The 20,873-nt window shown below is 36.3% G+C and overlaps 1 protein-coding gene across 1 annotated transcript in view; it reads left to right on the top strand.

The window, feature by feature from the left end:
- Positions 1–20,873, top strand: part of LOC116166072 (bromodomain adjacent to zinc finger domain protein 2B) — a 29,859-nt gene that overhangs the window by 1,032 nt on the left and 7,954 nt on the right. Inside the window, exons 2-18 of the mRNA XM_031480907.1 lie at positions 783–803; positions 2,404–2,617; positions 2,667–2,910; positions 2,959–3,249; positions 3,301–3,618; positions 4,041–4,159; positions 4,207–4,361; positions 4,414–4,612; positions 5,700–5,765; positions 7,813–7,857; positions 11,477–11,530; positions 11,842–12,427; positions 13,067–13,218; positions 13,267–13,433; positions 13,484–13,667; positions 16,869–18,311; positions 18,359–18,537. Of these exons, the coding sequence (XP_031336767.1) occupies positions 783–803; positions 2,404–2,617; positions 2,667–2,910; positions 2,959–3,249; positions 3,301–3,618; positions 4,041–4,159; positions 4,207–4,361; positions 4,414–4,612; positions 5,700–5,765; positions 7,813–7,857; positions 11,477–11,530; positions 11,842–12,427; positions 13,067–13,218; positions 13,267–13,433; positions 13,484–13,667; positions 16,869–18,311; positions 18,359–18,537 (4,437 nt within the window). The remainder of the gene's footprint in view (positions 1–782; positions 804–2,403; positions 2,618–2,666; positions 2,911–2,958; positions 3,250–3,300; positions 3,619–4,040; positions 4,160–4,206; positions 4,362–4,413; positions 4,613–5,699; positions 5,766–7,812; positions 7,858–11,476; positions 11,531–11,841; positions 12,428–13,066; positions 13,219–13,266; positions 13,434–13,483; positions 13,668–16,868; positions 18,312–18,358; positions 18,538–20,873) is intronic.

The raw sequence follows: 20,873 nt of genomic DNA, 5'->3' as shown, positions 1-20,873 counted from the left end.
CCAATTTAGACCACCCTGTACACTTTACTTTTAATTTATAAACATGCAAACACAAGATCAGTTTTCAATGCCAACTGTCAAAACTAATAAAAAAAAAGATACTATCCAAATAAAGCCAAGGCCTACTGGACCATTGTAAAAATTTTACTTTTGTTTAGCTATCTACGGAAAATTGATCTTAATTTTTTTTCTCGGTCATGGTCAAAGATACGGAAAAATTACAAGAGACCAAAAAGTTTCTAAACAAATCAGAAAATTAAATTCGTGTTTTACAATCTAGTAGTGGCGTACAGAAAAAAAGTTTAGGGGTAGAAAATGGACTGATAATGTAAGCCCTTCAGCGTAACTTATATGTATTTCAAATTTGTGATTGATTGATCAATTTAGCATCAGCAGTGATGTCCCTGGGAAGGGGAAGTTGTGCAGAAATTGGTTGCGTTAAGACCCATACATTTCCTATTTGAAATTTTAAGGTATAATGGCGGATGATATGACTTATAAGAACATAAATTGGAAGAAGAAAATGTACCATTCTGGTGGGCACGTCTATTTTGGTCATTAAAAGGGGAGGTTGGATATGCCCATTTGGGAATAGAATGGAATGCTTTTGATTATTAAAAATTGCATCCTCATTTATGCAAAAAAAATGTTATTTTTTATTCTATTAAGGCGCCATCCAAGTTACACAATAGGTCTTTATTTTCTCGCGTAGCTGTGTATTTTGTGTTACCTTAACTTCATTTTTGTTAGAATTTTTAATTAATTAATTTTTTTGAATTTAGTGCTGCTTTGGAAGGAAACAGGTAAGATGTTCATTTGTGCTACAATAAACGCCCTTTCGTGTAAAGACTGGAGTTGAGTATACCTTATTATTAGGAATGGACAAACTTTACGATAATATTTTCTAGTATATTAGTCTCGATAATTGGAGGTAAACCGGCCTGTGTGGCGCAGTGTTAAGGGTCCCTGGTTTGAATCCGGATTCGGGCATGGTAATTTGTAAGTGCATAGTGGGTAGCGCAGTTTTGTCTGAATCTCCGCCCACTTGATTAAAAAGACCAAAAATAAAATAAATAATTGGGGCTGGTGGTACCTCAGATTTCGAAAAACTCTTGATTACACAAAAACAGTAAAGCGCCATCTCTACACAATTTTTTTATGGTATTCAAAATTATTATAAAAAGTTTGCTATCACTTTAAATTTGTGGTCAGTGGCGTCTGCATGGTCAAGGGGGGTTTATTTTTTTAATGACAACCACTAGCTTTCATTACATATTTTTAAAGAGTACAGTACAACCTCGATAATCCGAATACACGCTAGTCCGAAATCGCAATAGTCCGAAATAATTTCGTTCCTCGTAACAACGATGACACCCCTGAAGATGTTGAAAAGAATAATTTTTATTTCTTAATGTTTGTGTCCAAATTTATTATTTTCACTAGTTTCGCGATAATCCGAAAATTTGATAATCCGAAAGGTCGGTGGTCTGAATCTATTCGGATTAACGAGGTTGTACTGTACACTTTTTTGGGTATAGCAGCGTAAACACTTGTATTAAAAATGGTTGTGTTAATTAATTTAATAAATTCACTAATTTGCGTTGATAAAAGCGTCATTCTCTTGTTAGTTATGTGAAAGCACTTGGATTGTATGAAAAATCAGTAAAAAAATTTAAGGAAATCTACATGCATAAAAATTATTTACAGCGACGTGCGTCTACAGAACTAAAGAGCATCTTTTTTAATGGAAAGCACTATTTTTCGTGAGATAGAATGAACCTTTTTTTAATATGACATCAAACTAGTAAAATTATGAAATTAATAAACTATTTTCCTTAATTTGAGCTTTTTTCTTAAATTTGATAAGTGTTTTATGCTGCTATATCCAAAAAGTGTACACTTTAAGAATATGTAATGAAAATCAGTAGTTGGCATTTAAAAAATAGGCCCTCCTTGACCATGCAAAAGTACGCCACTGACCACAAATTTAAAGTACACCGATTGGCAGCAAACTTTTTACAATTTTGGATACCATAAAAGCTTCTTTTAAAAAATGTTGTTTTGAAGATATATTCAGTGTTCTACACAAAGTTTTTTTTAGTGTAATCTTTATTATAAACATAGGATAAATCTCACCTTGTGTTTGATTCTCACACTCTTCCATTATATATAACATTAATACTCCTGCATAAATATATCGAGTCAATTTTGGTCCACCCTAAAATATATTGGTTCTGGATTTATCCACCTAATCAAATGTTTTGAATGGCGCCACTGTTTCCAGGGTGTTGTTCTCCAGCGCAAGAAGACGCATATTATAGTAAAGTTTGTCCACATCTTGAATTTTTACAACTCTGCTCCAATTGTCTCCCTCCTGTCATATAATGATTCATTACTTTTCAGCGACCCAAGTACAATACTTGGTGGAGTTCGTCTACCTCCAGACACAGAAATAATAAAATATACTTCATCAATTGTCGGTCCTAAAATACCTGGAACTACAAATAGGGGACGAAAGAAAACGATTTCTCTCGATCCTCCATCTGTCAGTGTCCATCCTACGCTTTCGGGCGGAAGTTTGCACGTGGAAAGGACGGCGAAACGTTCCAAACTTAGCGTAAGTCCTCGATTTGCGCCTGAACATTTACTAATTTTAAGTAAAGCAGGAATCTCACGATTCACCTACTTCACTAAATACTTCCAATGACAGAGTAGAAGTTATTAAATTATCGCCGACAAACGGAAGTCCGAACAACTGCGGTTTTAGCAATAGCGGCGGCGGTCTAGTCGAAGGGATAAGCGGCGATGCTCCACTAAACTTATCAATGAAACCGTGCTCTACGAATTTAACAAGTTCTTCTTTAAACTCTCTTAGCAATATGTCGGCAAATTTAGGAGTCGATCGAATATGTAAGTGGGATATGTGAAATCTGTCCATATTGAAAGCTTTTTACATAGCAAGAAGAAAGCCCGGTCCTAAACCACGAAAAGTAATTCAACCTTCACACCTACCTCCGGCAGCACCGAGTGCGTCACTACAGCAGTTGTTTGCATCTGCCGACTCGCCTAGGTCGCCTAACCGACTCGATGATTCGCTGTCAAATCCACTAACATCAACTAGTTCGTGTACCATCGGATCACTTCCAATGCCCATTCATAAAGACGGAAGGCCTCGCAATCTCGGTAGAGGAATTAGTAAACCTAAGAAAAATACTGTAGCGTCCCTTTTGGCTCAAAGTAGAGCTTTAGGTAATGATCCTCCCTCTTTGTGCCCGTCGCTCATATTTCAGTTTTCCATAGGAATTAAACCAATGCAAGTCTTAGATCCGAACGCCTCGATGAACCAACAAATATCTTTGTTGAAGTCAAATATATTGGCGGCGCAGCAGTTAATGGTCGAGGCGGGAGGAGACGAAAAAGTTTTCAATAAGCTCTTGCAGGAAAAATTTAGAGGCGCGCTTAGCGATTCTAATTCGAGTACTGTCGACGCCTCCACAGATTCAGATAATTTAACAGACTCAAATCACACCGATTCGGAAATGGAAACCGATTCATCCATGACAGTGAAAAAGTCGAAACATTTTGATGAACGGGCGCTAAGGGTTCCTCTTGAAAAAGGTTTCTGTTATAAACAAATAGTCTAGCAACTTTAGTAAGAAGAACTAGAATTAATTAGCAATTTCTTTTGATGATGCCATTTCACATACTAAAAATTCTGGAACAGGACGATTGCCATTTTTTTAAGATGGCTGCGTTATCCTAGGCTCTACGAGTCGGTACAGTTTATAGCATCTTTTGCTAGACTACACTCGGTACCTGCCCTACCTTCACTATTCCTTGTTTACGTCATGGAGGAATTTTTGTGCAGCTATCTGTGAAATATTCTTGAATTCTTAGTGCTATTTCCATGGTGTTACCGATAGAAGACTTCTGAGAAGAAAAAAATTGCTAATTAATTCCATTTTCTGCGCTTTTTTAATCTAAAGTTTCTAGACTACCCAAAGCTTGATGTGCGCTCATTTTTTTTTTGGTTTTGTTAGGTTGGAAACGTGAAACTGTGATCAAGGCGTTGGCTAAAAATGGAAACATTAGAGGCGACGTTATTTACATCGCTCCAGATTCGTCAAATAAATTTAAACAAATGTCCGATATTACACAGGTATTTTAGTGGGAGACCGTAACAGTATCTTATGCCTTTTTTTCTAGTATCTCGATTATCAAGATAATGTCGAACTTACAAAAGAAAATTTTACCTTTAGCAGTAGAGTCATTTTAGGCGACTATCTGCAAGTGGTACCGTCTGGGACATCTTCCGAGGGAAGCGAATTTATTCGTCTAACCGAGGATGAAGTAAATCGCAGGTATTGTTGTTTGTGTAGAATACACCTTAGGATAAGTAACGATTAATCTTAGATTGGAAGAATGGAAGTCGGTTACGCGTACCAATTTAGCGGTCGAACAACGAATAGAAGTGGCGCGAAGGCAACAGGCCGCGCGTGCGCAGGCCAGAATGGAGAAGGAGCAGGCGAGGCTGCAAAGAGAAATGGAGAGGTCGGAGAGACAAGAGGCGGCTCGGCGAGAGAGGGAAGCGCGATCGCAACAGTTATTAGAAGTAAGTTTTAACAAGCAAACTTGTTTTGTCATATGACTGCAATACCATATAAGCATGATGACTTTCCATCAGTAAGCTGCCACCAATCATCATTTTAAAACTATCATGTACTTTGCGTCCTATTTTAGTTGAGACAGTGTATTTCAGTTGTTTTAAGAGATAGAGATAGTTTTAAATATTTTTAGGTAGATTCCAGTGACGTAGTCAAAAAAATGTTTACACCAGCGTTTCTGAGATTTGACCTAAAGTTGCTATTTTTTAAATGCAACACCCTGCATATCATCAATTTTTTGCAGTTTTCCCTGATTACATTAATGTATCACAAAATATATTTTTTTGTATTTTCAAATTTTTGAAATGATCGTCCGCCATTTTTATTGATTGGTATCGACGGCCTTAGTTGTCATGGAGACAATAAACAAAAGAAAACCTCTATGAATCCATGGCCTATTCAAAACTAAAATAATCACTATCTTAGGTACATGTGTAGTATATAATAAAATCCAAAAAGTGAAACTTTTCGTTTTCACCCTGTATATCAGAAACAAATGTAGCTAGGTTGATTCTGTTTGTCGTATTAACAGTTTCACAAAACAGTGGCACAGGGTTGCAAAAGCAGCAAGTTGCTGTCTTTATAAACAGCTGAGATACACTGCAATCTCAACCAAGGTACTACAAAATAAAACGGACAAAAACTCTTATCAAGTAGTAAACCAAATTTGCCTAAGCACAATAACAAACACCTTTTTGAACACTTGTGATCCTCCCAAAGTAATGCACCAGTAGTTGCACTTTATAAAATGTTTTCAACACGTACCTACTTAAAATATCTCTCTCATAATAACAATTGAATTGGCATCACAAAGATCTTACCTTCCCCCAACATCATAAATGTTGTAATAGACTGTCGAAAATTGTATATATTATTTATGTCGTCCTGCTTCCAGAGCTGCATGTGTCAGTAGCATGATTTTATATGCCCAATACGCATGTTGTCAAAATTTTGCAACTTTTACCTTTGTATGTGTGGAAATATAATTTTTTAATAATGTTTAATGTTATGTGTTGTTGTGATGTTGCATGGCAGGCTAGACGTAAACGACAAGAAGAATTGGAAAAGCATAGACACGAAGAACAACAAAGAAAATTGCAGGTAAGATTTTTTTAATGTGTTTAGTAGATGCACAAAAATGATGTAGTAGAGTGCTGTTTTAGTTTTCTGGTTCATTCATTTGTTCACCATTTTTTTTTAAAGAAACAGACAAGGGGTTTTTTCGTTCATGAACAAAAGTTTCATGTACTGTACTAGATTGTAAAGTGGAAAGTTAAATTATAATGTCAGCATGACATGAAAGAGCAATATGTATAAGAAAAACCTAAGATCATCTAAAGTTAAAACGACAAAAAAGGACACAAAATCGAAACAACTCTTTTGTCAAATTTGACTCATAAAAAACTATAAGGTTTCAAGAAATGATTACAGATTAAACCTCCACACCATCTCATAAAAAACATTAGTTTAGGTATGTTGAACTATCACGTACGACATACCTTGAATGTCGTGGAACACACTATTGCTCTATTCCCCTCCTACACATTCCACATAGACAAACAGCCAGCGACCAATTTTATGTTGTTATTATGAAAGTCATGAAAATTCACAGAGTAAATTCTTTGTCCCAAAGTCACCTCTACGATAGAGTACCCTAAAATTTTAAGAAGGGTAAGAAATAATATTCGTTTTGGTCAAAATATCAGTAATAAAAAAATTCTGTATTCGTATCGTTTGACCCCTGATTTTATCATAACATTTATATCCCTCCTGATTGTTGACAGAACGCTATACATATTACTCTGATAGCAAAATTAATCCACCCCCCACCTTGGATCATATTGTATATTCCATAGCCTATAGTCACTAAATCTGTGCCAACATATGTGAGAGAGATGGTGAACAGTAGTATGCCGCACTGAGTTGACATCTCCAGCATTTCACTGGCGTGTGGCGTGTTATTTCCTGAGAACATAAAGAGGTTTTTGGTGTTGTAATTTATCAGACGCATTTGACATTCTTACCTGTTTTATGCACTAACAAATGTATTTTAAATTAGATTTGCACTTGATAACAAAATCACACCGGTCACATTTTAAATCCTTCGCAAGTCCATGATTTAACAAATGTTAGATGTGCTCCTTAAGACTGGATTTATGTTTGGTGATGATGAAATTGCAATGGGTACACTTTATCCTTGGTGACCTTGTAGGTTAATAAATGTGTTATAATTATAGTCCAGGGAATAGAGGGTTTTAACTTGCAAAATGAGAAGTAGTTCCGATTCCTTTTGCATGTCATAGACAGTCTTCTGGTGGTTAAGAATCTAAGTTTTCGACCTCCTACCCGTTGTGCTTCCCCCGTACCACCCCCAAAACCCTTGAAATTTGGTTGGTTTCTAATTTTTTCAATCATATCTTTTTAATGGTTCACTTTAGAAAAAAATATCATTATCAGAAATTGTAGTAAATATTTATTAAAAAAGATATAGAGCGTTTTAACCATATGTTATACTTTGTCTCTATAATTAAGAGTTTTATGAGAAAATATCTTCTGAAACTTGCAACCCTTGCTAGTGATGATATTTGAATCACTGTGAGATTGTAGCGCTTTCTAATATACGTTTGCAAAAAAAATTGTCTCACTTCACTCACTCCCCCCCCCCCCCCCCCGCGCGGTAGGAATAGATATTTAAACGCTCTTGTGGCGATTGATAAGTTAGGCAGAGAGTCAACGCTTATTACATATATTTATAATTATATATAATCCTCTTTAAATATATATTCCAACCGCTGTAGGGGGGGGAGGTCACTGCCTTTTGGTCTAACAAGTTTGTTTCACTGCAACCTACACTACAAAAACCTAAAATCATTCGGGGCTCGATTTTGGGATGTAGAATCATCAAATGTTACATTTGTGACGATCCAACAGCTGCATCAAAAGTTACAACCAAAAAATCAATTTTTTATGAGAGCATAAGACTTAAAAATGACTTGTCACAGAATGTTTCCTTATTATTGCGTAAGTATATTTCAGTATGCTATGGGGGTTGACTTAATGTTGATGTTGCTTTTGGGTGTCTGCATAATACTCCTATGTTTGTTGCGATCGCTTTAAAAGTAAATAGCTAATTCAAGTTTTGTTTCAGGAAAGAGAGATGAAACGACAACACACCGCGTTACTAAAGGAGCAGGTAAGTCGTTCTTCAGCAGGTTTTTTGTTCACTTGTTTGCTTACTGTGTTAGTTTAGGCAATATTGTGTGCCACGTAGAATAATTTATATCACGTTTATGTTCATTGATCCACTACCATTTCGAATGCCTGTAATTAATTGGTTGTTATTTATGTCTTTTGTGTATAGTGAGGTGTTATACGAATCAATTTGCTTTTCTGATTAGATCTTGGAATGTCTAAAACAATTGCCCAGAAATAGGTACTCAAGCTCAATTTTCTAAATTATTGCAAGTGAATTGAGATGAGCATGCGAAGATTGTACTTATGTTTATTCGTGTGTTGGTGAGATTCCTTCCAAGTAAGAAGATAAAGTTGAATTTCTTGCTTTAAGTGGTTAGATTAGTTATACCATTTGATCTATAGACAAGGAGAATAAAGGCGTCAATTGTTACGATAAATGCAGTGATTATTTGAACTGATGCAGTATAAATAATGGATATTCCACAGATACCAGGTTTATTCAGAAACTTTTTGCAAATACTCTGGATTAACCAAATAGTCATATTTTTAGCAGAGTACTAAATATAAAGAGATTCAACTTATGTTCTTTTTTTATAAATTACTAGCGGACCCAGCGAACCTCGTACTGCCAATGGCCCTGGATGGGAGAGCCTCGGTTTTACCACAGATATACGCAAGCAATAGAGTGCTAACCTTATGTATTTTTTGGGTAACACATTTAGGTACACTTAAAAGCGCCCTCCATTGAGCAGTAGTATAAACATGTACCTTTCAAAACTAAAATTACTCTTATGCATTTATGTATTAGATGTTGCTCCAGGGCTCGAGAATTAATTCTCTATTACCTCAGTCCTTCTCTTAGCGGTATTCTGAAAAAGATATGCGAATCTATTTCTCTCATTATACCCCCAGACCCCCCTGTACTGCAATCTCCACAAGAGCGCCCAGCAATAAAGAGGCTTATGGTATATAATTGTTTTTGGAGAAGAACGTGGTACCGAGGAGCCAATACCCCCCAGAAAAAATACTCCAGGATAGGAGGGCTCGACAACTAATTGCCTATTACCTATATCCTGCTCTTAACGCTATTCGGGAAAAGATATGCGAATCTACTTCTCTCTCCACACAAGTGTACTCTTTCTATTGACACAATTCAGTACTAACAAAATACAGAATCCTATAGCGGGATTTGAGATTATGCAGAATGCTTTGTTACCATGGTAAAGTGTCTTCGCCAATGTCTTTTATACGAGCATGAAAATACTCATTTTGAATACTGGCAACACAGCACAGGCATGCCTTTAAATCTGCTGCAGAAATCTGTAATTTGTATGTATTGTTCCTGTTGCGTGTACAAATGAAGCTTTTATGGACTGTATGAATATAATTGCTTGCAATGCTTTTGTATAAGAGGGATGTTAAAAGAATATCGACATTAATGATTAATGTGTTTATTGAGTCAAATACGGTAAAGTGATTCCTAATCATGATTTGGTATTTGAAATTGGAATAATTACAAAAGGAATATGAGTGAAAGGTTCACACAAACCATGGCGGCTTTGGTCACTTTTTTTCTGGTAGCGATAACGAAGATTACTGACTGGTTAATTAAACGACAAAGGCGATGAAAGCTTTCAGAGCGTTGTATAAATAAGTTTGACGAAAATGGCATGCTGCCTTTTAACAAACACGCTCATTATTGATGGAGATTGTATGTCATCTTGTATTCTTGTTTGATTGTTGTTCGAAAAATGCGCATATGCATGCTTAATTCCAACTTCGGCGGCTCTTGTGCCACACAACAAGTGGGAATATACAAGGCGTGTTAGGATATTTTTTCCAAAAATCTTTTTATACTTATTTATAGGAGTATTTCTAAGAAAGTTAGAAAGAAGTTCTAGGGGTTTTCCCAAGGTTTCAAAATATATTTGTATGAATTCTATTGAGTTTTTAAGGTTTCCATATGAATTTCTGGGTTTATTTTGAGGTTTCCTAAGAATATTTACTTCTAAAGATCTTTCCTAAAGGTGTTGGTATTCTACTGGCAATCATAAAAATAATAATCCTATATTTAGTACTTCGACGCCTCGCCTGCGCAAATTTTGGTATTGACCAGTCGTACACGAATTAAGGGTAAAGTTGAGCGCTTAAGCGACACAAAATTGGGAAATTGTGACAATTGGCGCAAACATCCAACACAAATGGGGTAGTTAAGTGCCTTAATGTTGAAAGGTTAACATGTGCTACTCAAAAGGTAGGATTTATGCGCCCAAAACTCACAATGTAAACGTCCCAGTGGGCGCAAACATTAGCAGTAATCTTGGATTGTCAAATTTAGATACATTTTCTAAACAAAAAGGGTCAAATGGCACAAAATTGCCAATTGTGGCAATGAACGCAAACAAATAGCACAACTGGGGTGGTTAAGTCCATTAGTGTTGAAAACATTACTAAGAAAAATGAGGTTATTATGCGCCCAAAATGCACAAATAATGAAAAATTTTCAGTGGGCGCAAGGGAGATTTTAAAATCTACCTTTTCTACACGAAAAAATGATCGAACAGGGAGCTCAAATGGCACAAAGTTAGCAAATTATGGCACTATGCGCACACAATCAGCACAACTAGGGTAGTTAAGTTCCTTAATTTTAAGATTTAAATTTTCTACACCAAGAAAGGGTCAAATTAGGCGTTTAAATGGCACAAAAATGGCAAATTGTGTCCATGGGCCCAAACAAAAAAACAAGGGGATTATGCGCCCACATATACCAAAATCGACAAAAATGGGAGATGTTTATGAAGAAAACATAAGAACAATGAAATAAAGAGAAAAAAGCAAACATTTGAAGTGTGAATCGAAACATGCAAAGAAAAAAAGAATGTAATTTTAAGAAACTTCCAGGAACAATTCTGTTAAAAATATCTATTGATGTTTTTACAAAGATTTTTAAAAATGTTTTGATGGGCCAGAGCTATTTGATATCTTTCTGTCTAATTTTACCAGGTTATCCGAAACTTAGTAATTTGAAAAAGTTGAATCTGCGGCATTTATAATAATAATATAATGATAATAATCGTGTATTCACTGCATCAGCTCCATTAGGACATTTTGCTTTGAAAAAAGCTTGACATAAGCATTTCCAACATTTTGATTCAGTTAATGCAAATATCTGGAGGTCTGGGGTATCAAATAAAACGAAATCTGTCTTAAGAAATGATACCTACAACAAAGCTAATATAAAATGACAATGTTGCCAAATTCATGACAGAGACATGTATTGTAACTGGCATGCTTAGAAAGCGATTTGTTTTTAACTCGCTCTCTCTTCTTGTCGATTTGATTGAAGAATTAACAATATGGTGGAAAGAACAAATATTCTTTCCATTGTGCTAACTTTTCGCACAATTGTCTCCCAGCAAGTGACAGCCAAAATATTTTGCTTTAAGGAAATTTGACAGTCCAATATTTTCCAAGAGGTAGAGAAATAGCATTTTGAATTTTTCGAAAGTATCAAATTGTAGGTAGTTGGTCCTTGTAGTTTGATTAAGTTTGTGTATTAAATTTGTATTGTCACTTGTTTGCTTGTGTACATACTGTAAGGCTGTTTCTATTCTTAGATGTACATACAGGAGATCAGTAAACAACGAGAAATGCTCTACACTGTCGAACTGGTATGGCTCTTCTACTCTGCTCACCCTATTTTCATTGCAACCTTTTTGCATTCTATTTTATGTCGCTTTTGTGTGTTATGCATTGTTTGTTGCTCGTTCAGTTTTAGGATTAAGACCAAAGGCTCTACTAACAACTAATGACCGAATCGAGAAATTCAGAACATTTGCTTCTAATGTTTATTTCTAATATAAAATTGCATGACGGAATAACTAATCCATCAAACAAATCTCAAACAACCCAAGAACCGATGTGGTTTTGTTTTTGGGATTTGTGTTCATTATTCTTTTGTAATGAAATTCTCTTTGTTTAGGAAAGGGAACGTCGAAGGCAACACATAGCCCTCGTCAAAGCGTTGGAGAATCGCAGAAAGTTGGAAGAAAGAGAACGCAAAAAACAGCAAGCGTTTGCCGAAAAACAAGCTAGCAAGGAAAAGAAACTAGAGCAAAGACGTATCGAATTAGAAATTCTGACCGAGCTCCGAAAGCCATGCGAGGATTTAGAATTAGATCAAAAGCCCTTGCCAGAATATCAGAGAATTCCGGGATTGAGACTTTCCGGAAAGGCGTTCGCCGACGTCTTGATGGTGTTCGAATTTTTGCACAACTTTGGAGAAACTCTCGGGTTTGACATGGAGTCGCTTCCCACTCTTGACTCGTTACAACAAGCGCTATTGTACAATGACTCGCAAATGAGCGAAGCGGAAGAAGAATTACTGTCGGTTATGACTCATTTACTTGTTTGCGCGATTGAAGATCCTGGTATACCAAATCCTGCAAGGCACACTACTAGTCTCGGGCAAACATTGAGGCAAGCGGACATCACACACGCCAATTTGTCTGAAATACTTAGGATTTATCTGTATGCCAATGCCACTGGTGAAGTCAAAGCATTAACGGGTTAGTATTTCCACTGTTTCATTTTTCACAATATGATCTAAGCTAAGCCCCTAATCAAAAAGACAGCTAGGCACTTACATTCTCAAACTGATTTAAAACCTCCTCCATTTTGTGTTAATGTGTCTTCCTTTGGCGGCTCCCAATTAATGTCACCTCCACAACTACTTAGGCCTTCAGACCTTACCTTCCCAGAGATTTTCAGACGATTTTTTGAGCATTTAAGAACTTTCTAGACCTTTTACGAGAATTTTTGTGCTGTTTCCAGAGCTTTCTTAAAACAACAGTTGTAGACCCTTTCTGGAGATATTGGATAGAATTCTTTCGGCTAATTTCTAAATAAATCGCCAATCACAACGGAACGCACTAAAACGACCCCCCCTCCTTCCCCACACGATTTTTCGTAACATCTGCATCTCCTTATCAGCGAAAGAACACGTGCGTTAATTAAATTTCGCCTAACAGTAAAACGTCTTATTGCAAACGATCAGATGTGTTTCACTTCTATCACCTTATCTAAATTGAGTAAATTACAAAAGCGATAAAATTACGCACCTAACAAATTTCTAAAAGGAAAAACAAATTCAAGTCAAATAAACCAACTTTGTATTTATTCGTAAATAACTTACTTTTTTTATGTAGGTGTTCATTTTGAAAGAGAACGTGAAAGACGAGTTGCAGATCACCACCAAAACGGTTGTGAAATGATGCAAACAATGCAGTGCGGCAAAAATGTCACTTACTACGAATTATTGCACGATAACGATACATGGAAAATGTCGGATATGTTAAAGGTACGCCCCAAAAATTTGTACACTTAGTTTCTCAACGTGAGCTTTCAGGATAAACCATTTTTGGCCCTATCTCCCACGGATAAGGCGGCCATGTTGGCATTCATCTGCAATGAACTTTTACAAAACAAAGCAGTCATTCGTCAAATCGACGCATCCCTAGAAGGTGTCACACAGCTCAAGAAGGAAAGGTGGATCATGGATGCTAAAATCAGAAAGTAAGGGGACGCGTACGAAGGTATAACACGCAAGTAACCTCGCGTTTTAGATTGCGAACGTTGCACAATCGTAAGGTGCGTTCCGAAAATGCAGAGAAAGTTCAAGTGAAAGTGGACGGAATGGAGACGGCGGAAAGTGTTATCGATTTTCCCGTACCGCATAAGGACGAGCTGTTGGACGATGAAGAAAATGAGATAAGCGAAAATGAAAGTCTCGGCACTCAGCCTGAGGAGGTGGGTATAGCTATTTATACTATTAAAGATGGAACCATAGCTCTCACACCCAAATCGTTTCAGATATAGACATGATAATTAGAACGCTTCCATTTGAAATTATTTTACATATTTTGAAGTTGCAGAATTATTAAAGTCACTAAATATAGAAAGTACCGCAATCCATTGGGCTCGTGTGTTAGAGAGAGAACGCATGATTTTTGCCCAAAAATGGCGGAAGTTACCAGATTCTAGTAACTTTAATGTTAGGGATTGTTCCACCTGTTTGGAGATATCTGTATATATTTTTATAAAACATGACAGTACTATGAAGTTAGGTTATAAAAAATTACAGCTATTCAGATTTTATGTGTCAATTTTTTTAAGTTGCCAGCAAATTTGCCCAAAAATGGCGGATGATTGCGGTACTTTCTATATTTAGTGACTTTAAGAATTGTTGTTTGCGACCGCCATCTTGAATTTTTTTAAACGGCAACATAGGTCATTATAAAGCTTATTGTTTCTCTTGCATGTATGGCGTTAAATTAGCATGTGCAAGTCTATACAGGGTGGCTAGAAAGTAATGGGACAAGGCTCTCCTGCCGAAACGGTTTTGAGGTAGGTATTGATTGCACGTTTGGAGGACTTCAATGAGACATTGTATGCATGTTTCAGAAAGAGAAAGATTTTTCTTCATTACTAAATTTTCAGGGCGTCCGCCATCTTGAATTTTTCTAGTGATGTAAACATTTAACCCTTTTTTGGAAAATGTTGAAACAGTTTTTGTATCTGATCTACACTAAAGAAACAAGGTTCGAGATATTGATTTTCGGAATGGAAAAGAAATTTAAATAATCCATTTTGTTTATTTAAACAAAGTTCAAGATGGCAGTCGCCCTCAAAATTGGGGTAATGAAGACATTTCTTTTTTATTTCCAAACTTGCATAATACAGGGGGAAATTAGTTTTGAAGGAATCTAAGAAGTACTTTTGTTACCAGCAGTGTGCGTCAGTGTATCGAAAAGTCAATCAAAAGTAACTATGACTGATTAAACGACTAGAGGTTGTACCTGGGTGGAGCCTCCCTTGATCAGTGAACCACTCAAGCCCCACAACCATGACAAGGTCCAATACTGAGGGGGCTAGTTTAACACCTTTCATGATTAAGGTAGTAAGAGATGGGAAAAAAGTTTTATAATGACGAATCACATTACCTCTGTTGCCATTTCAAAAATTCTAAATGGCGATCGTACTGAAACACCCTGTATAGAAAAATTTTTAAACTAAATAAAAATAAAATATGTATATGAACTAGTAGTACCCACTTGTCGCAAATAACCGGTTAACCACGGATAAACCATTTAATTTCAGGTAACTGGTTAACCGATTAAGCGTGTAATATACAGGGTGTTTTTTTGGGAGCTTTAGTTAAACGTTTCTGGGAAAGTAAAATATTTCCAAATGCCCGCACTTCCGGAAACACCGGAAGTAGATAGTAATTCCGTTATTTTAAATGGCAACCCCTATTTTTTATTGCATTTTTGGATTCTACGTGAAATTTCAGTTCTTTTGATACCCATATGTCGATATCTGCCATTTATGGTTTTTAAGCTATTTTGACTTTAAGAAAAAAAATGGCGGATGCAGATGGTACCTTAATTGATTACTTGAAAAAGGTTATAGTCATGGCAACCTATTTTTATCAGTGCATAGAGAATGAATAGGGCTTTCTTTTAGTGTACTTGCGTACAACCGCACCTATGGAGATTCAAATTTATGAAATTGGCATATTTTGATATTACATGTTCCTATAGGTATCTTTAACAGTTTTTGATTTATTCCCATTTCATTGAATTGATCTCGGAATTGATGCGATTTTCTTTTTAGTAGTTGGCCATGATTTTATAACAATCGAATTTTAAACAAATCAAGGAATGGATTCTTTAATACCATTGATTCTAGTTCTAGTCTAAATAATTCATTAATAAATAACTCATTTATTAAGGATATAGGACGGAAAATTTTTGAAAAATCTAAACAGAGTCGTTCAACTGAATTTCTTAAACAACGTATAAGTCTGGAAATTAAGAGAGGTAATGCGATATCTGTTCTAGCAACAATTCCATACCAAAAATGTTTCAACGAAGTTTTTTATATTTTGCATTGAATTTATTTTGTTAATCTTGCATTTGCAATTCAATTCATTTTCTTAAATATTCTCTTGTAGAGCTTTGTATCACTTGTGCTTCAACGGTTTGTAGTGCATTAGGGGTACAAAATTTCCAAAATTCATACAATTTCGTTCCAGTTTTCGAATGAATGTACGGAAAGCACTCGCCGCGATTCTGCCCATTTCACCATAAATAACAATTAAATTCAAAAATAGGTGAAACCACTGCTAGTCATTTTTCGATTTTTGAAAAACTTATGTTAACCTATAACAGTGGGTGATTGATTAGTGTCACTAGATTTGTTTAAAATTCAATTGTTATAGAATCATGGCCGACTACTAAAAAGAAAATTCGAAAAAAATAGTGTCAATTCAATAAAATGGGAATAAGTCAGAAACTGTTAAAGATAGCTATAGGAACATGTATTGTCAAAATATGCCCATTTCGATTCTATATCTCATGGAATAGTAAGAACATGGTCATTCCATAAAAAAAACTGAGTTTTTAGTCTTTGAAGTTTCATAAATTTGGATATCCATAGGTGCGGTCGTACGCAACTTAACTCTTTTTTAAGTGCACTAAAAGAAAGCCCTATTCATTCTCTATGCACAGATAAAAATAGGTTGCCATGACTACAACCGTTTTCAAGTAATCAATTATCAAGATACCATCTGCATCCGCCATTTTTTTTCTTAAAGTCAAAATAACTTAAAAACCATAAATGGTAGATATCGACATATGGGTATCAAAAGAAGTGAAATTTCACGTAGAATCCAAAAATGCAATAACAAAATAGGGGTTGCCATTTAAAATAACGAAGTTACTATCTACTTCCGGTGTTTCCGGAAGTGCGGCCATTTTGAAAATATTTTACATAGATTCGGCCTTCAGGGTAACTCCTAAGTACAAATTTTCAAACACCTACGTATTTTACTTTCTCAGAAACTTTTAACTAAAGCTCCCAAAAAAACACCCTGTATATTTCGAGTTTGACCATTAATTTTTTTTTATCCCTCTTTTTTTTTAAAAAATATCTAAATTCCAAAATTAGGAAGAAGACAACAAACTATCGGGAGAAGAGTTGGGAAAGAAGTTGGAGAAATTTGTGAAACAATCCGAAACTCAACTTCAATGCTTGAACCACGCCTCACATCAGTTACGTGCGACTTGCTACGGTCAAGATCGCTACTGGAGGCGATATTGGTCATTACCGAAGGGGGGAGGCGTTTACGTTGAGGCAATCGAATCGAGCGATCCGGAGGTGCTAAAACAACAAGAGATATACGACGCAACCCCAGAAAACCAGATTACCAGCATCGAAGACATTAAGAGCGTCGTGACGGAGGATCACGATGTGCACGACGAGGACAAAGAAGTGTGTAACATTGTGGGCGAACAGTCCGATACAGAGGTGTTTAGCGAAAATGTGGAGAAACCGAACCAAAATGAACATAGGAAAACTCCGAATAGGTTAAATGTCGTCGAGAATGGGGACGTGACGGATTCGTGCGAGCAAAGCTTAGATGAACTAAGGAAAAGTGTAGAAAAAATTGTACAAAGTTTAGATAGAAACGTTGATTTTAACCAGGGTAAAAATTGCGGTACTAATTTTTGTGATAACGTGAGACCTTCTTACAATCTAGATTTAAATAACCACAAACAGGAATCTCAAAACCATTTAGAGAAAAGCAAATTTGGTTCGGAAGACGAGCAGCAACACTCGATCAAAAAGTTTAACATCTTTGAGAAACTGGGTGAGTGCATGGAACGCGAGAACAAAACCGAGGAGGAGTTGAAACTTGAGGTAAAAGCGGAAGTTAAGGAGGAACTTAAAAATGAGATTTTAAATGAGTTAAAGTCGGATAAAATCGATTACAAGCAGGAGGCTGACGATATTAAATCCGAAATGGAAGCGAAGTGGTTCAGTATTTTATCTAAAGACTGCGTAACTTGCGAAGGTTCCCATTTAACGCAGGGCAATCGATGGGATACCGGCGTCGGCGCGTGCTCTCGTGAAAATATGACCGAATTGAAAATTCCTGTCTTTCCGCCGCCGAGCAACTCCTCCATGTACCTGATGAACTCGTGTGATAGTCCCGGACCTTTGCAGATGACGGCCGAGGAAAGCGTCCAAATGGAGTATATTAAGAAGCACGGTTTGCCTAAATCGTGCGACAGGAAGAAAATTCCACCCGAACAACGTTATGGTTGGTGGCGGATTAAGGATACTGAAACACTAAAGGGCGTGATAGAGAGCTTGCACGTGCGCGGTGCTAGAGAACGTGAGCTCAAGAGAACTTTCTTGAATACAATGCAATGTATGTATGAGAATCAGGGGAAGCTGCACATTGATGAAGGTCAGAAGGAGGCGACAGAACTAGGCCTAAACAATGAGGAGGTCAAAATGACTTCGGGAGATGCACCACAACCCGACGAACCGGGTTGTTGGAGCCAATCTGTCGCACACCGAGTCGATACATTCTTGTTTGAACAGGTAAAATTGTTTACATTGTCCTCGTGTTTTATCAATTTGCTTTCTAGGTGGAAGCGCTAGAAGATAAGGTGGCGAACGCTAGCATGCAAGTGAAAGGTTGGAGACTACCTTCTAGAGAAAGTCCCGATTTACCCATGGGTCAATTAGTAGAGCTGGCAAAAGATAGATTGATCTCATTGGAATCTGCAATCGAACGGCGCTACTTGAAACCTCCACTAGGTGTTAGGTGAGCAGATTTCTTTTCACAATTGTAATAACCCGATTTCAACGAATTAACGACTGCGCAACTCAAAAATCAAAACCAGAAACCAGCATTAAAAAAACGCAAGAAATGAGTGCTTTGAAATTTTATTAAAAAAACGGTTAAACAACAACAAAGAGCTATTGAAAACCTCCCTTATCTCCCTTGAGAATTTAATTTCCCTTGTAATTTTTTTCAATTTTTAATTTCAATTTATTTAGAGATTATGTACCGGATGACCCAATAAGACTGTTCCTCGGCCATATCTCGGGAACCGTTCATCGTATGACTTAGGGGTAAAAAGAATTATTGGGTAAATCGGTTATGAAGAATCGTTGGAAAATATTTTCAAGTTCTAAAAATGACCACCAGAGGGCATAACTGCCATCTTAAATTTTAAAATGGTATTTTCTTTAAATTTCGCATAATAAACTAAACATTCTTTTTTCACATTTTCAAAGAGAACCAGTTTATCTATCATTTTCGTAAAAACAAAAACTCAAGTTATTTCAAAAACAAATATGGTGTGGGGCGTTCAATTGTTTTTGCAATAACCTGCTTTATCTTCTTAACCGTTTGACCGATTTTAACAATGGTATGGTTGAAAAGAGCATTCCTTGGGCAATGAGAATCAACCAAAATACAGTTAATTTAGTCGAATCCTCCAACAGGGGGCTAGTTTTGACCCAAAACCCTAAAAAAATAAAAAAAACCCAATGGAATGATATGACTATTTCTTTATGAAAAAGTAGCCAAATAACATCCAAAGAGGCCAGTGAAAACCGTTTTTCAAAATCTTGTTCCTTACCTCAAATATTGAGAAAATGAAATTAATTAGTTAATTGATAAAAATGCTTAAATTGTATCTTATTTGACGTATTTCCGGTATTTGTCGATGGCGCGAAAGGTTGTTTGGAAAAGGACCCTACACTTTGTTTTTACGAAAATGATAGATAAACTGGTTCTCTTTAAAAATGTGAAAAAAAATGTTTAGTTTATTATGCGAAATTTAAAGAAAATGCAATTTTAAAATTTAAGATGGCAGTTACGCCCTCTGGTGGTCATTTTTAGAACGTGAAAATATTTTTCAGCGATTCTTCATGACCGGTTTACCCAATAATTTTTTTTCCGTCTAAGTCATCCAACGAACGGTTCTCGAGATATGGCCGAGGAACAGTCTTATTGGGTCACCCGGTACATATCGGTGTCATAAGGTGAGAGAAGGTGAATGAAATTCATTGAAAGACATATTTAAGAAGTCTTTATAGTGGTATACTGAGTTCTTTAGAAGATGGCTTCTGAGATGTCTTCTTAGACCACACGCAGGTTTCTCTTTCCAGGAAACTGGGCAGATATTGTAGAGCTACCTATATTTCTTGCTCATGTAGCAAACGTCTAAATTTATGGGGAATAAGTAGGTGGGATTTCTCATAGGATAGCAATGTTGAAGTATTTTGGAAGGAAGGGTACTGACACCATTATGAATGGAAAGGATTATCAGGAGGATATATGAAGCTGATTATACTGTATTTTGTCAGAAACAGCTTACAGGAGGTTTGGCCCTCTAGACTTCTGATAGCTCGTTTTTCTTCTTGAAGTATTACTTTGGCATATGGAGAGTGAACCCATATTTCTATTACATATGCCATAGTAGTGTGAGCATGACTACGGTCCTGTGTGACTTCCTACGTCAACGATCAGCATTAGTCTGGCAAAATGTATAAATGCAAAGTATGTACATATATCAATTTTAAAAAATCTGCATCGACCGGGAATCGAATCTGGGTCCAGCAACAGTGCGTCTGTCTTTCCTAGCTCATACCTGGTAAAAAATATAATAAAACCTTTTGTGCAAATGTCAACCATAGATGGTCGCGCATCTACAGAAATTATTTTTGAATGTACAGGGTGTCTCATTTTTACGGCGTGATTTTTTAAATAGAACACCCCATATATTTTTAGTTGTTTCGATGTCATTTTTAATCTCTGTATGGAAACCTATTCACTTTTTGGTTTTTTGTCAATGTTACCAAATTATTAATTTTTTTCCAAATAATTTCCTTTAAGGCTGGGATTGCCTGAAAAGAGAAGTAGGTACCCATAGTAAAGGACAAAGTTTTTTTTGTTAGACTGTGCTGGTACCTAATAATGAATAGCGTAACTACAGCAGTTTTCTATACAAATATTTAAATCATTATACTTTCTTTAAGTGGGCCCCAAATAACACAGAGGGATCTTTCAAAAAAATGCAATTTGATTTGCATAACCACGCGACAAGAAGATACAAAACACAAACGCAAGGTCGTTCACGGCTCCTTACA

This window comes from Photinus pyralis, unplaced genomic scaffold (genome assembly GCF_008802855.1).
Source record: "Photinus pyralis isolate 1611_PpyrPB1 unplaced genomic scaffold, Ppyr1.3 Ppyr1.4_LG1, whole genome shotgun sequence".
Lineage (NCBI taxonomy): Eukaryota > Metazoa > Arthropoda > Insecta > Coleoptera > Lampyridae > Photinus > Photinus pyralis.
This window is presented reverse-complemented; position numbering and strand designations above follow the sequence as displayed.